Source organism: Nematolebias whitei, chromosome 23 (genome assembly GCF_014905685.2).
Source record: "Nematolebias whitei isolate Nwh7 chromosome 23, NemWhi1, whole genome shotgun sequence".
NCBI classification, from domain to species: domain Eukaryota; kingdom Metazoa; phylum Chordata; class Actinopteri; order Cyprinodontiformes; family Rivulidae; genus Nematolebias; species Nematolebias whitei.
In genome coordinates, this window is record NC_056520.1 from 17,673,276 (window position 1) to 17,690,121 (window position 16,846).

At 40.8% G+C, this 16,846-nt stretch overlaps 1 protein-coding gene across 1 annotated transcript in view; it reads left to right on the forward strand.

Moving 5' to 3' along the window:
* The window catches only part of LOC119429085 (plakophilin-4), a 50,704-nt gene that overhangs the window by 12,491 nt on the left and 21,367 nt on the right, over positions 1–16,846 (forward strand). The window contains exons 3-8 of the mRNA XM_037696803.1: positions 2,244–2,414; positions 4,987–5,188; positions 7,825–7,957; positions 9,989–10,202; positions 11,859–12,042; positions 15,634–15,751. Of these exons, the coding sequence (XP_037552731.1) occupies positions 2,244–2,414; positions 4,987–5,188; positions 7,825–7,957; positions 9,989–10,202; positions 11,859–12,042; positions 15,634–15,751 (1,022 nt within the window). The remainder of the gene's footprint in view (positions 1–2,243; positions 2,415–4,986; positions 5,189–7,824; positions 7,958–9,988; positions 10,203–11,858; positions 12,043–15,633; positions 15,752–16,846) is intronic.

Below are 16,846 nucleotides of genomic sequence, written 5' to 3' on the forward strand. Positions count from 1 at the left end.
TCAATATATCAAATCCTCTTACTTTTTTAAACAAACCCCTTTCTATTGTCACTACTTATAAATATCTGGGAATTATCTTGGACTCTCATTTAACTTATCATGCATGACCTTGTGCAATCTTTATGTACCAAGCTGAAACAAAAAAATGTATGTTTACTCCAAAATTAGATCAAATTTGACATTTTCTGTTTCAAACACTTTATCTTCGTGTCATAATACTTTCAACTATGTCATACTGTTTACCGGTCTGGTCTCTTACTACTAATGAAACCCTGAAACCCACAGCTAGGCTCTACAATAGGGCTTACAAAATTCATAACAAACTTCCCGGCTGGACTCATCACTGTACAGCCCTTTCTTCTTCAAATGCTCTAACTTTTCAAAATTATGTTCTACACAGCAGTATTAAATTATATTTTCAGGTTTTTCATGGTGTCAGTAATGTAGCTCTTTCTACTTTAATGCCTAAAACCAATAATGGACATGGTCGCTCGACTAGAGCTGCTACAAGCGGACACTCGCCACTACTAGCCTTTAAAAACTGTTATGGCCAGAGATCATTTTTCTATGTTTATTCTAAAGCATGGAATGATATTCCTCAAAGTCCATCTCAACATTCCCACTTTTTAAGAAGACTCATGCGCATCATCTGTTGGACACCTTCTTTTGCAATCACCGTTAGGTGTCTGCCATATTAATGCTGCCATTCTTGTGTTTTTGTAATGTAGTATGTATGTGTGTCTATTAATGTGATGTGATGCTGGATAGCTGTGTGTTATTTATGTTCTGCAGAACAGGAACCTGCTGTAAAACAGCAAAAATGCTGAGCCAGGCCCGATTTCTTTTAATCTTTTCCGGTTTAAAAATTTAAATAAATACAATAAATAATCTTTGTGTGCCATCAGGTCAGTGTGATCTCTGAAAACAGTCTCCCTCCCAATTCTTTCATATGAGATAAAGCTGCCATTGTTCCACAATTACAAATAGGTTTATGTAATTACCTTGGGGATCATCTCACTTGATTTGTTCTAAACTAATATGCTGATTCATCACAGTTTTCTTCTCCATGAGCATGGAAGTTCCCTTATCAATTCACAGACATTTGATGCGTGTGCGTGTGGTTTCATATCTACACCTGACAGCTTTTACACTTTACATTGAAGCCATTTCAGTCAATTTTGAGGCGATTTAAAAGAGATTTATGGCCACTTTTCATGCAAGAAATAGAAAATAATCTACCCTGCTTTGTAAAGATGAGAACTTCCTGTACTCTGCTAAATTAATTACATGTTTATTGGCCTGAAGTGCATGAGCAAACAGCAGAAGAGAGTTGGTTCTCATGGGGATACTGCAACTGTGCCCTCTTTCACTCAGTTAATGACGTGAAGGTCTCTCTTGTAAATGAGTCCCCGATGCTCAATGGGACTAACCTGTATAAATAAAGGTTGAATGACATAACGTCAGCTTTGCAGATATGATTAAACCCCCACTTTCTTAGCCTTGATCCTTGTTCCTTTTGGCATGTTGAAGTATTTAGCAAACTTTCCTCCAAGTTGAACATTACTGATTTGGCTTGTGTCACCAAAGGGCCAGTAAGAGTCAATAAGGTCCAACGTTTGTTCCAAACTCAAATTATTATTCTCAATCTGAAAAATCAAACCAATTAAAGAAGACTAGCAGCAAGTTTATGTTCAAATCTTTTGCTTGAATTACGAAACTGATCTACCAAGGCTCCCAACCCCACCACCCCCCTCCCTGGTGCCTTCAAGCCACTTTATAATTGGAGCATTTTTGGAGCCGATACACTGTGAGGAGGAAGGTTTCCATGTTGGTTTGACTTCCTGATGTCGATAAAATCAAGGCTGCGAGTAACCAGAGTCCTGCAGCACAACATGCACTGTTGTCTATATTGCATGTAGATTTTTTTTGCACAACGTCTTGAAATGAGCCAGATAAGATGTAGATCTGAATTCAAGTTGAGCACACTACCTGTTTTTCAATTATCAAACACAAGTAATCCCCTGAATTTTGATGGTTTCTTGTTTTGCCCTTCATTCTCTCATCGCCATGCAATGATTTGATCTTGTTTGAACTGGAGTACCTGGAGAGAACCTGTGGCTGAGTTTCAAACCCCAGACCTTCTTGTTGTTCCACCGTGCAGCCAGAATGTATTTGCCTTTTTTCAAAAGCAATGTTTTGTTGTATAAATAAAATGTCTTCAGGTGCTGTTTTCTTCCCTGCAGGACTTCACAGCTCATATGCCGGTCATGGAGTGCAGATAGATCCAGAGCTGAGGGCGGCCTTGTCTCCAGACTGCCACATGACGCCCGTTTTCGATGAACACTCTTTCCAAAGCCCCCTGTTCCACAGCCCCACCCAAGACCCCCAGGGCTCCCTCTACAGGACAAACACAGGTACTGAACCTCAACATGACTACTCCAAAGGTCAACATGTGGTTTGCTAGAAACACATATCTATCCATCCATTAACTTTTACCCGCTTCTTCCATATTGGGTTGCGGGGGTCACCGGTGCCCATGTCCACCAATAACAGTGCGAGGGGCGGGCGGGGTACACCCTGGACGGGTCGCAAGTCCATCACAGGGCCACATAGAGACAAACGAGACAAACGAGACAAACAACCATTCACTCACTCACTCATTCACACCTTAGGACACTTTAGAGTTACCAATCAGCCTAACATGCATGTTTTTGGTCTGTGGGAGGAAATCGGAGTACTCGGAGGAAACCCATACATGCACAGAGAGAACATGCAAACTCCACCCAGAAAGGGCCCCGGACTGGGATTTGAACCAGGGACCTTCACGCTGAGAGGCAGCAGCTCTACCAGTTGCGCCACCGTGCTGCCCAGAAACACACATTCTTCTTAAAATTCAATGAGTCATCATCAAGCCTGTTCTGCATAAGAATATTTTTTAAAGGATTTTTTCTAACACTTTCACAAAATATGTAGCATACAAGCTCAGGAACTGTTCTCATTGCTTGCGGTCATTCTTATTTATTTATTTAACCTTTATTTATAAAGGTAGTTTCATTGAGTCGCTAGGACTCATTTTCAAAAGAGACTTGTTTTAGACAGACAGCATATAGAGTACAACAACAACAATAAAAAGCAATTAAAATAAAACATAGTGTATAAAAGCGCTTACATAGCTGCCCACTGCTCCACCTGCGTGAATCCCAGGTGCGATGGGTAACCGGTAAATGCAGAGAACCAATTTCGCCTTTTTTATGGGAACATACAATTATGACAACACATAACATTTTATTTATTTATTATTATAAAACCAATAAAATCAAGGTGCCATATAAAACGAGTCAAAATACTCAAAACGAGATCGTTTTTTTTTTTTATTAGATGCTTCTAATGACCTAATCAGATGTTTAAAATCCTTTAAAAAATTAAGATGGACAACTACAGTTCCTGTTGCAAGGTGTTCCAGGTTGCAGAAGCTGAGTAGGAAAAGGCCTTTTTGCCAAGTTCAGTCCGCACTGAGGGAACGCTGCAGGTAATGATGTCCTGAAAGCGCACGCTGTAACTGCACTGACGGTGTGACATGTAGGAGGAGATATAAGAAGGCAGCAGACCAAGGAGGGATTTATAGAAGAAGATGAATCAGTGTGAGAGTCTACGTGTAGATAATGGTGACCATCTGACCAAGGAGTACAGAGTGCAGTGATGGGTACGGTACAACAATTTTCAGTCAGATCATCTGGACAGTTTCTTTTTTTGGCTGAAACATTTCCCCTTCCATCCAGAAGCCTTCATCAGTCAAGGAAACACACAACACAAAATTGATTCTTCCCCCAAACAGCTTACTCCAAAGTGGAACAAACCAGTTATGTTGGTGCTAAGATGGTGTCTTTGGCACGCCCCCTCCTCTGGTGCCAGCCCACTTCCTCATCGACAGTCATGTCAAACTGGTTCAAAACCAAAAAAGTCCATGCTCAATAATCCAGGTATATAATCCAATAATTTTCAGTCAAGTCATCTGGACAGTTTTTTTTTTTTTTTCTGAAACATTTCCCCTTCCATCCAGAAGGCTTCATCAGTCAAGGAAACGCACAGCACAAAACTGATTCTTTCCCCAAAATGCTGGTGAAGATTCTCAAACAGCTTACTCCAAAGTGAAAACGTTTCAGCAAAATAAAGAAACTGTCTAGATGACCTGACTGAAAATTATCGAATTATGTACCTGGATTATTGAGCATGGACTTTTATGGGTACAGTAGTTTCAACCAGTTGAGAATCTTAGCACACCATGGTAGACAGCATCCAACATCTGCAAGCAGCTGGCAGGGCATTCATGTAAATAATGTCCCAATAATTGATAGCTGGTGGGAAGGTAGCAGTTATTAGGTGTTTTCTGACATTCAGAGTTAAACAAGATCTTTTAATTAAAAATAAACCCAGTTTTAGTTTCATTTTATTTAACAGATTTTTAATATGTGGCTTAATAGAGAAATGCACATCAATTAACATTTCCAGGTATTTGTAAGAATCCACAAACTCAATAGGAACACCATGCATGGATGAGATAGGAGGAAGAACTGCTGGCACCAACGTTCTGTTTGAAAACAACATCCCTTTGGTTTTATCAGCATTTAGCACCAGTTTGAGATGGATCAAGTCTGACTGAATGATGTCAAATGTAGACTATAGAAGCTGGAGAACCTGGGCACCTGAACTCTTCCATGTCCTTAAAATCATCTTAAAAGATAGATTTTGCATCTCTACTTAGCCAAGCATCTGAGAAGTCATCTAAAATGTGTTTTGACCATAATTTACTGTATATTGGTTTTACCTGTCAGCTCTCACACTTTGTTTTGCCTTCAAAATTGTTCAAAACCTGTTTTACAACCTTAAATAATTCATTATGTTCTCTTTGAATCTGTTTAGATCCTAGTGTTCATTATACACGCTCAATGAAACCAAACGAAACTCGCACATCTATTGTATCGTCAGGTATGGGGACTCTTCCTCGGACCACAAGCCATTGCGGCACGCTGCCGTACCAAAGAAGCAGCTTTGGGGTGAGCTCTGCAGCTGCATTCGCCGACTCCATCAGGGTGTCCACCGAGCCCGTCTACTCCCACAGACACTCAGCGCTCGTTGACCGAGTCATCACCCGCACTCCATCCATCGAGAGCATCCATAAGGACCCGAGGTACCGATGGCTGGAGTGTTGTTCGAAACATGTTGAAGAACTTGAAAGGTTTTAGGTGTTTTCTGTCTGGGGTCCACCACCATCTGCTGCAGCACTCTGATGTTCTACGTGTGACTCAGAACTCAAATTAACTTCAGCCGCGTGTTTATCTGCGACCAGCTGTGTAAAGACAGATGTTCCATTAATACAGTAGAGCTTTAATGTTATGTTTTTACAAGTTAAAAATATTTGGACTGCTTTTTGTTGGAACCAGTTTGAAGCACTTTATAACAGTGAGAGAGTATGTGTTGAATGACTGAACACAAGAACTGTTTTGGAAAGATCTGGTGGTGGTTTGAACCCGAAATGCTGGGAGGACTCAGGTTTAAAGTAAAAAGTTATTTAATGAAAATAAACAAAAGGGCTGACGTGGCAGCACCAACTTCCATGAACCATGCGAAGAAACTAAGGGAGACAAAACCTGGAGGTGGTGCAGAACAGGAACAAGGAGTCTTCATGAGACAATGCCCAGATAACAAGGAACCGGAGATGCAGACTTATATACACACAGACAAATGACAAACAGCTGGGAGAGACAACAGGTAGTGGCAGAAGCTAATTACATGAGGGAGCAACAGCTGGGACAGACCACAAGAGGGAGACACACACTAGGAACAGAGTCAAAAACAAGGATCAGGAAAGGAAATAAAGACCAGGTGAACACAAAGAAAACAAAAAGGACAGATTATGTCACTATTCGTCCAGATCATTTTGTATTTTCACTGATTCAATGTTACGTTAATTTTCTTATTTTATGTATTGTCCTAATTTTCCAAACTACTTGGATTTAGATTATTATGGAAGTAAAAAATGTCTAACATTACTTTAGTGTAACAAGGTAAAAGCCAGTACATTCACCAGTGGTTTTATAACAGCTGTCAATTTGTAGTTGTTGCCTGCTGCCATGAAAAGCATGTGTGTGTGTGTGTGTGTGTGTGTGTATGTGTGTGTGTGGGGGGGGGGGGTTATTTTGTCTGTCTGTTACCTGAAACTCTCAAAATAATCCGCCTTCTCACTTAAAGGAACTGGTCCAGATGACATGATTTAACCCTTTTTGTTCTCAAGATAATCATTGGATGCATCTACAACTGATTAACCTTTGGGATCAACCTCATTTGAGATAGTTCCCACAGTTTAATGACCTTAACAAACACAAAAAAATGACTATAACTCACTGTGTTTTAACAGATTTTGAGATAAGTCTTGATTTGAATCAGAATCAAACATTAAGTACAGCGAAATTTCATTCCATACAGCCGTCTGAAGGATAGACGGAAGTGTATCAGGGCTGTGGCTCCCTATGAGCGCTGCCCTTACCGCTTAGACAAGAAAAGGGGAAGAAAACATGAGGAGACAAGGTATAAAAAAAAGATCTCACACCATGAGGCACAGGGCACAGTGTAAGGTAGCAAAAAAAGTCTACCTCAGCAAGCAACATAGAGAGACATAATACATTTTGCAGGGGGGTGAGGATGACAAGATGGTGAGATTGCCCATGAACACTTCTAGATAGTTTCTATAGTCCTGATGTTACAGTGTCTCTCTGCCAGTCCACTCTGATGAGTCTACAGATGTTTTCAGGGGTGGGGGTTGTAGTAGGGGGATCATAACATCCAAGGAGAAGTTGAGATAGTCAGCCAGTGTCAGATTTCAACACTGTTTTGGGTCAGGCCGAGCTCTTTAATTTCCGCGTTTGCCTTTTACAGTCTCACTAGTTCATCCCATGGCGACAACAAAAAGCTGAATTATGATTACTTACACCAAAGTTGGGCTTCCAACTTCTCTATAAGATCTATTCCTTCCAACTGTCCGTGAACACTGCCACAAAGTTTTGCGGTCCTGCCTGCTCGGCTCTGATACAGGTCCACAGATAGTTCGCACACAGTCTGAGTGTTGCCAAGCCCGGTACACACGTTCCAGGCAGCTTAAACAGCTGCTGACGTTTCCGAATTTGTCGACAATCCACATTTCCACCAAATCCAAAAAGCAGAATCCAGTTATCATAAATCCAATTATGTTTCCGAGATAAGAGGGCTTCTTGTGAGAAAATTTGATCAGTTGCATTGAGAGACCAGCTGAACAAATCCATAGTTTACAATTTGGAAGGTATGCAAAAAGGGGCTCTGAAAAAGGTTCACAAAAACAAAGAGCAAAAGATCAATAGAAGGAGGGGAGGAAGGAGAGGGAAAGAGAGCATCCGTCTTCGTCGAGAGCAAGAGAGGAGTTTTATGTGGTAGTAGATGAGTTATTCTCAACATGTATGAGAACTAATAGATCACTCGGTGTCTTTTGTACGCAAAGTGGAAGAAACATTTTCATTGTAGCATGAAAGAATGTGTTATTTTCCCACAGCAGAAGTGATTTTAGATGCTAACATCCATCCAGCTAATAGCTTTCCCTCCAAATTGACGTTTCCGTCAACACAGTCTGACATTTAATAATTCCCTACTATTTTTTTTTGTACTGTTCTTTAGAATCAAGGACAGATGTTGTTACATTTTGTTATAGTTACTTTAAAACTGTCATAAATCTGTAAAACACTAAATCCAAAGTGTTTCTAAATATTGACTGACACCTTCCTCTGCGTTTCTCCTCAGGGAGTTTGCGTGGCGCGACCCCGAGCTGCCAGAGGTTATCCACATGCTACAGCATCACTTCCCGTCCGTCCAGGGCAACGCTGCGGCCTACCTGCAGCACCTGTGCTTTGGAGACAACAGGGTCAAGGTGGAGGTAAAGTGATGCTGACACGCCGAGACAAAAATACCAGGACAACATGTCACGACTCACGAGCCAGGTGGAAAGAGATGGTGGACATGTCGAACCGTTCAGAGACATTAATGTGAAACAGCAGAGTTAAGATTCATTTTGGAGTAGCTTTTAGTTTTTCTTTCTTTAAGCATCGCTGCTCTGAGTCTACTCAGAGATCTGAGCCAAAGCACCATCTGCTCCAAAAAACAACTTTAACTGAGCTGCTGCCAAACATTTCGGCGATGAAACGGTCTGTTTTCTGCTTCCACTGCCGCAGCTAACGCCAACACAGTGGCTTCACACGCGAGAGGCATTTCAGTGCCGTTAAGTTTGTCCAGTGAGGAGCTTTTAATTGGACTGCTTGTTTAGCCGGAGTTCGAACACAGAAGAGGAGAAAGAGGCTCCTGCTTCCCTGAGACATGTTTATTTAGCGTCTTCTGCTTCTACATGTGTCCAGAATATCCAAGCAAATTCATTTGTGTCCTTTAGTTTGATTTTTAGCTGCTTTTTTTTTTTTAAGTTATTTTTGTGATGTACCCTTTATTGCTTTTTAACAAAACAGCCAAACAACCGACATGGTATGGTATGGTATAAAGTTTATTCATTTTAAAAAAGTACAAAACAATTCCATAACAATATAAAAAAAGATAACAAAAGATTTAAAATGAAAGGCAGCAGAAAGAAGAAAAAAATCTTATTATATCTGCCCCTTTTTTCAAACAATTATTTCACTCATAATAATTTTCAAGTAACAGAACAAAATGAATAACTCTTTCTAATTTTTCTAATTCTAATACAAAACACACACTAAGCTACTTCATATATACTTTTTTAACAATTCAGTTTTGATCTTTTTCTTAAATGTACAAGTGACATGCCTGAACGTGAACAATGGCTGCAGCACAACAACAAAAAAGATGAAAATACATGAATAAATACATAAAACAAAACTTATTCTGATTCTCCAAACCATTAGTTGAAATGTATAATACTTTGAGTTTTCGAGCGCCTTAGGGCAATCCTACACCCAGTGATGAGGGCCAACCTGTGCATTTTCCCATAGATTTAGTATCTTTTCACATTCATACAACATGTGTAAAAATGTTCTCCTATTCTTCTCACATCTCCAGCACAACCATTTTACAAGGAGTCCAATAAAGCCTATATATGCTTTTATATGTAATTAAATGGGTCTGCATTTCTCTAGATGTCTTATACCAGGATCCATTTAATTCCTTCCACTTTTCCATAGTTATCCCAACCTGCAGATCCTCCTCCCATGCCCTCCTGAGACCCTCATGTTTTGGCTTGTCTCATAAGACTGTAAAATTTAGATACCCCACCCCTCGCGCCTTGATTGCTCTGTACTAGTTTTTGTAACGCTGTCTGAGATATCAGGGGCAGTTTTCGTTGTGCAGACAATATACAGCTTCTTAATTGTACGCATTTCCGAAAGTCTTGTTGAGGGATTCTGTTTTCAGTTATCATTTGTGAAAAAGCCATAAAACTGTCCCCCTCATACACATCTCCGATAAAAATAATTCCTGCTTTAATCCATGATTTCTAATATAGTTTTTCTACCCACTTTCTCTAGTTTTTTATGCCATAGGGATGATCTTCTAGTAGAATAAGGGTTTCTGTTAATAATACAGTGTGATGCCTGGCTTTTATACATCGACACTGGGTTTCAAGATAGGATTTTAGCTGCAGATTTTTAAAATTTATTTAAGGAACTAAATTATCAGTGATGAAAGATGAAAGTAATTGCTAATGGTATGTTTTACATGACTGTTATAAAATGGAAAAAGAAGTCATAAATGGGTGTAAATATTCTAACATATATTTAGTTTGTCTCATCTGTCACTGTATGCTTGCTTAATCTTTCTTTCTTAGCTGCATTCGTACACGTAAAATCTGCAGTGGGGTTTCAAGTGTCTTTTGCTGTTATCTTGTGGGTCTGGACCGAAAAAGTTGGGGAAACTACTGACCTGGATTTTTTTTTTTTACGTGAAGGTGTGTCACTTGGGAGGGATCCAGCACCTGGTGGACCTGCTGGACCATAAGGTGTCCGAGGTTCAGAAGAGCGCCTGCGGAGCCCTGAGGAACCTGGTTTATGGCAAGGCCACCGACAGCAACAAGGTGGCTCTGAGGAACTGCGGCGGCGTGCCTGCCCTGTTGCGCCTCCTCAGGAAAACAACCGACAACGAAGTCCGAGAGCTGGTCACGGGTATGTCTGCTGGGTCCAGCTACATTTATGCAATTAAATTTTTTATGCCCTGACAGTTTGGGTATGTTATATACAAATAATTATCCAACTTAAATTTATCCATGTCCAATTGTCCCCCTATTACAATGCTGTTATTACTAGTATCACTCAGCCCTCTGTGCATAGCAAGCAGCCATCAGGGTGCTAACAATCGGTCATTAGGCTGACGGTCCTCCTTGATCATGTGAACAGCTAGTTCTGGATGTCACCGACAAACTGGTTGATCCACTATCAGAAGGGGCTATTTATAAGACTGAGTTTAGTGCAGCTCCTCAGACTGACAAAGTCTTTTGGATAAAAGACGAAAAGTTTCAACTATTTTTTTTTTTTTTAATTCGTCCAGAAGATCTGACTTAACTTTGCTAGATTTTTCTACGTGGATTATTGAGCATACATTAGGACAACCTAAGTTTAGTTTTGCAGCAAATTAATCACCACTTTTAGGGCATTGTTAAACCTCAGTGCTGCATTTGATACAGTTGATCATAATATTCTACTACATAGGCTTGAATGTGATAATGGGATTACAGAAACGGCTCTAAATCGGTTTAAATCATATTTATCTGATTTGTAAATGTATTATTTATTTATTATTATGTATTATTATGTAAATAACAAATGTTCTTCATACGCCAAAGTTAGTCATGGAGTTCCTCAGGGTTCAGTGCTTGGACCATTACTCTTTACCTTGTGTATGCTTCCATTAGGTAATGTTATTAGACGGCATGGGATAAATTGTCATTGTTATGCTGATGACACACAATTAAGATGGACATTTGTAGTCTCAGATCTGTCATTTTTTATTTCAGCATGCATTCTGCTGGGAAAAAGCATAAAAATGACAAGAGTCTGTCTCCAAATGACAAACGTGACATGGTAAATCCCACTGTGTTGCGTGTGGGCGTTCGGCTTCTAGCGAGGTCTGTTGGCCAGCTGGCCAGCGTTCTGGCAGTGCTTCAGCTGCCGTCTGACTGGCTGGCTGGCAGCGTATTAATCTGTGTATGTCGGCTGTTCTGTGGGAGGTGAGAATGGCAGAGGCTTAAACACTCAGTGCACACTGTTGACAGAGCGGATCTCAGCACAGTCGTCAGGACAGATGCTCAGATATTGTGCTTTGGAAACAGGATGGAGCCGACAGTTCCGCCGCCGCACCACGCGTATTCTACAACACCGGCGGCTATGAAGCTCCCAGACTCTCAGAGCACGGAGGAGAGTCCTCGTGATGAGATGCTTCAAAAAGCTTCTATTTTTAAAACCCTACACAGGGTTTTGATGATTGTGGAGCTGCTGCTTTATGTGGCTGCAGGGTTTCCTGTCTCAGTGAAGCTCATATTTTCATTCATCATTAGAAGGTTGAATTTCCAGTAACGTTTGTGCGTATTTACAGAGTGTTTTATAATGAAATGAGCTACTTTGTTCAATTATAGAGGAGAAAAATGAATTGAGCCACAAAACCGAGGATATTTAGGACCACATTCTGGTTATGGATGATGCCACTTCCACCTCCCTAACCGGTGGACAGAGAAAATAATTGTCGAACAAAGTGACACAAAACTCAAAGATGTAGTTGAAACCCCACTTTGTGCTGTGAACTTCTTTTGCTCTCTGAACTACCAGGCGTTCTGTGGAACCTGTCCTCGTGTGATGCAGTGAAGATGACCATCATCCGTGACGCTCTGTCCACTCTGACCAACACAGTCGTGATCCCCCACTCAGGCTGGAGCAGCGTGTCTCAACACGATGAGCACAAGGTCAAGTTCCAGTCCTCTTTGCTGCTGCGCAACACCACCGGCTGCCTGAGGTGAGCCCCAAATCCAACTGTTTAACCCCTCAGGGTTCTTAAAGCCTGCTGATTTGCACACAGTGTGATGGATCTTTGGTTGGTCTTACACTAAGGCAATATCGTCAAGACCAGCAAGCAGAAGGCAAGTCATAAGTCCTGTAGATAAAATGAAGTTAAATTAATTTAATCATACTAAAATGAATACTTTACTTCTAAACACTGACAGCATTTTTTATTGGCCAAAGCCATTAGCTTCTGTATTAGAGTAGGTACAGTATGGCTATCAAAGTTACATAAATGCAGTGGCTCCTAAATGTGGTCCTTGAGGAACACCATCCTGCATGTTGTAGTTTCCCTGCTATGACACACCAGAGGTGAATGAATGGATGGTCATCAAGCTTCTGTAGAACTTCAGGAAGTAATTAAATCACTGAATCAGGTGTGTTGGAGCAGGGAAACAACTAAAACATGCAGGATAGTGCTCCCCAAGGACCAGGGTTGTACATCCTCTAAATGGTTTAATATATTTGCTGTTTTGATCTGGGAGTTTTACTGACCTTTTTTTTTTAAATTTCCATCAGTCTTTAAGATGCTTTGCCAATTTTGTAGTGCTGCTCCAAATCTGTCCAAAAAGGAAGAATTGGAAAGGAATTGGAAATGCTGTCTGTCCGTCCTTTCGTTAATATTGTGAGTGCAATAAGTTAAAAAATAAGTGAGATACCAACTTCCATTTTACAAAAATAGGCAATGGGACAAATTCCTAGTTAGTGTGTGGCAAGCATAAGCGAGTGTCCTATTACAAATTGGGTTGCCATGTCACAATCCAAGATGGCCACCGCCATATACAGTGTATATAGTTATAGATAGATAGATAGTAAATCGACTACCCAGATCATTTAAGGTTGCTTTCTTGCTTTCATGCTTTCTTGTTTGCTTAAAAGCATAGTTTCCTCTAATGATTGGAGTTGGTGAAGATTACCGTAATTTTCGGACTATTGAGTGCACCCAAATATAAGCCACGCCCACTAAATAAAAAATTTATAATAATTTTGCACATATATAGGCTGGGCTTGTCTATAAGCCACAGGTGTCCACGTTGTAACATGAGATATTTACACAGAATGATTTAAAAAATCTTTTAATTAAATATGTACTGGCAACACACAAATACGTACAGTAAATGTTTTTTTCTGAACAGTGCCTGTGACATGGCTGGTTAAAAACGAATTGTACTGTATTTACAGTAGCCTACCAGGAAGTGATTGGTTACTATCTTCATCTTTCTCCTGCTCAAGCTTGTGCTATCCTTCATCACACATCAGCCTGCCTGCATCCCACCAAGCTCGGGGTGCCATTTTAAATGCATGATTCACACTTATTTCGAGTGGCTGCATAAACTTTGTTGTTCACTCCTCCCCTTCCCGTTTTATTACCCTCCTCTTCCTGTGTCATTGGTCCACTTTGATCTGTTCGATAATATCATTGGTCAGATTTTTGGTAGCACTTTACAATAAAACACACAAAATTTGCTTAACTACTAGGGAACGCCTAAGGAAGAAATCAGGAGTTAATGGGTAGTTAACCAGTACTTACTGGGGAGCACACAGCCAAGCCTTATTGGGGGGCTAGTGGTTAGTTACCTTGTAAATGAAGAGGAACTAATCAAGAACTAATGTGTAGTTAACCAGTACTTACTGGGGAACACGTGGCCAAGCCTTATTGGGGGACTACTGGTTAGTTACCTTGTAAATAAAGAGGAACTAATCAAGAGCTAGTGGGTAGTTAACCAGTACTTACTGAGGAACACACAACCAAGCCTTATTAGGGGACTACTGGTTTGTTACCACAGAAACAGAGGAGAAATTCTCCATGATGGTTCTGAATAAACCCTGCACCAGTGAGGTCACAGCCCATAGTTGTCATAAACCTGTTTCCTAGTCATTACTGATTTTATTACCCTTCAGCTCCTGATTCGTTCCTCTTTAGACAAACAACTACCCATTTGTTCTTGATTAGTTCCTCTTCATTTACAAGGTAAGTAACAAGTAGTCCCTTAATAAGGCTTGGCTCTGTGTTCCCCAGTAAATACTGGTTAACTACTCATCAGCTCCTGATTCATTTCTCTTTGGTTTCCATGTTAACTACCCATTAGTTCCTGATTAGTTCTTCTTCATTTCACAGGTAACTAACCAGTAGTTCCCAATAAGGCTGGGCAGTGTGTTGCCCAGTAAGTACTGGTTAACTACCTATTACCTCCTGATTTGTTCCTGATTCGTTCCTGAGGCGTTCCCTAATAGTTAATCAAATTCTGTGTACCTTGTTGTAAAGTGTTACCAATTTTTGTAAACCTTTATTCATACAGATAGTTTCACTGAGTCACGAGGACCCAGCCCCAAGAGAGACGTGTATTGGGCAGCTATGTGAGCACCTGATGGTGTCAACGCTAAATGTTTTGGTGGCATGAAGCTCATTAGCACATCAAAACAAACAAACAAACAATTAGCCGCAGCATTGTATAAGCCGCAGTTTTCAAAGCCTGTGGGAAAAAAGTAGCGTCTTATAGTCCTAAAATTACAGTAATCTATGGTGGTCAAGGCCACCATTGGCCACCTGTTGGCTCTGCCTTTGCACCTGCTGGTGGATAAAACTGCTCCCTCCACTTCGCGCTGCCTCAAAGAAGCAAAAAGAAAAATAAACAACATCTGTTTTCTACAACTCGTCCCCACTTGAATATCTTCCACCAAAAACATTAATGTTTACTCGCATTCTTGGGGGGAGTGGTGGCGCAGAGGTTAGAGAAGGTGGGCCTGCGATCGGAAGATCGCCAGTTCACGCCCCGGTACTGACAACATCAAAAATGTAGGCGGGGTAGGTGAAGCACCCACACTTGCCCCCACCCTCATTCGCCCCACCCTGGGCCCATGAGCAAGGTTCCTAACCCCCATCTGCTCCCTAAACAGGTCTCTCTTGAAAATGAGTTCTCGTGGCTCAATGAGACTACCTGTATAAATAAAGGGTAATTTATTATTTTTTTATTCCCTTTTCAATTCCATTCCAGAAAAACACTCATCTTGAAAACTACATTCACTCTTTAAGTCCCTCAGTGACTCATTGCTATTGCGCTTTGGCTCATGATCAGACATTATTGAGGGTAAATCTGTCAGATTGTTGTTTTTAATTTTTTGCCGAGGTGAAGTATTCTATAAAACTGAGTGTCTCAGACCTGAAGCCTTGAATTCATGTTTTTTTTTTTTTTTATAATTATCTGGGTGCTTTAACATTTGGATTAATGGTGGAAAAGCTGCTCATTAGACAGAGTCAATGAATTTATTAGGATATTCTATAACTATACAGCAGAAGGAGAATCAGACTGTATGGAGGGGAAAACATCATCAACATTAGATGCACAAAAGCCTCGAGCATTTCCCTTCACTCACACGGATGTCAAAGCTGCAGGCTAATGGTATAGAAATCCATTGTGGGACTTCTCGGCTCCTATTGGAGAAGGAGCTCCCCCTGTTTTTACTGTATCTGGGCAGGTTTTTGAGCCACCCTGTGGGGGAATCCGCTCACTGCACCTCCATCTGAATGTGTGTGTTTGTGTTTGAGGAACCTGAGCTCAGCAGGGGAGGAGGCGAGGAGTCAGCTGCGCTGCTGCGAGGGTCTGATCGACTCGCTGCTGCACATCCTCCGAGCCTGCGTCAACACCTCCGACTACGACAGCAAGGTGCCGCACAGACTCACACCACTGCTGCAGTCATCACCGTTACTTTGACCAAAACATAAGAAGTGTCTGATTCAGAACAGTATGCTTTGTGTTTGACATGTGAGCAGATAACTAATATTCACAATACAAAGTTTCTGTTTAGCTTTCATCAGTGGGAAGTCTTATTTATTTTCTGCAATGGCAATTTGGAATAAAAATGCGTCATGCGGATTATTCTGAGCTGATTCAGCTTGATCCGAATGAATTTGTAATCTCAATGAGAGGGGTGGTTTATGCCGATTCATAATCCAAATGGTGTGCATGTAAACACTTAATCTGATATTTTTTTTTCCGATTGTGGAAAACTGACCTGACTGCCCATGTGCGACCTGTCAACGTCACGTATCTCCGCCTGGCTATTGCTAATATGTCAGGGAAGTAAAACTGCTCGGTGATTGACAACATTTCTACTAGAAACTTTGAAAGAGCTCAAAATGATCTGTATTACTTGTAGCTCAGTCGGGGAGTGCAGTAACGTCTCCACCGTCATTAAAACCTGTCGCGGGTCCATTTTGGGCGCTAAGGTTTGTTTGCGTTCATCCCGGAAGTAGAACTACTTCTTCTGTGCTTTTTTTAAGGAGAGTTTACCACTCTGCACATGTCAGTACTTCTGTTCAGGATAAAAGCCCCGCTGCATGTAAAAGTGCATCGTGAATGGATTGTGCCCATGTAAACAATACATTTGGATTATTTAATCCGAAAACATTTCAATCCGATCAAAGAATTTTGTGCATGTAACATAGCTAATGTAGCGGTTTTGGTCAAATTAAAAAAATAATATCACACTCTATCTGTTAGCACTCAGAGTGTGTGTTATGAGTGACTCTCAACCACCACATCAAATTGTAGCTCAAGATCTGTAAAATTAACTGAGTTTTAGATATTTGATGTAGATATTTAGGAAACAAACACACACAGTGACATGGTTCTTCTTCTGCTTGTTCTTTTTCTTCTTGTTGTTGTTCTTCTTCATCATCTTCTTTTGTCGTTCTTGTTCTTCTTCTATGTGTCTGCATTTTGTTGTTGTTGTTGCTGTTCTTCTTCTTCTTGTTCTTC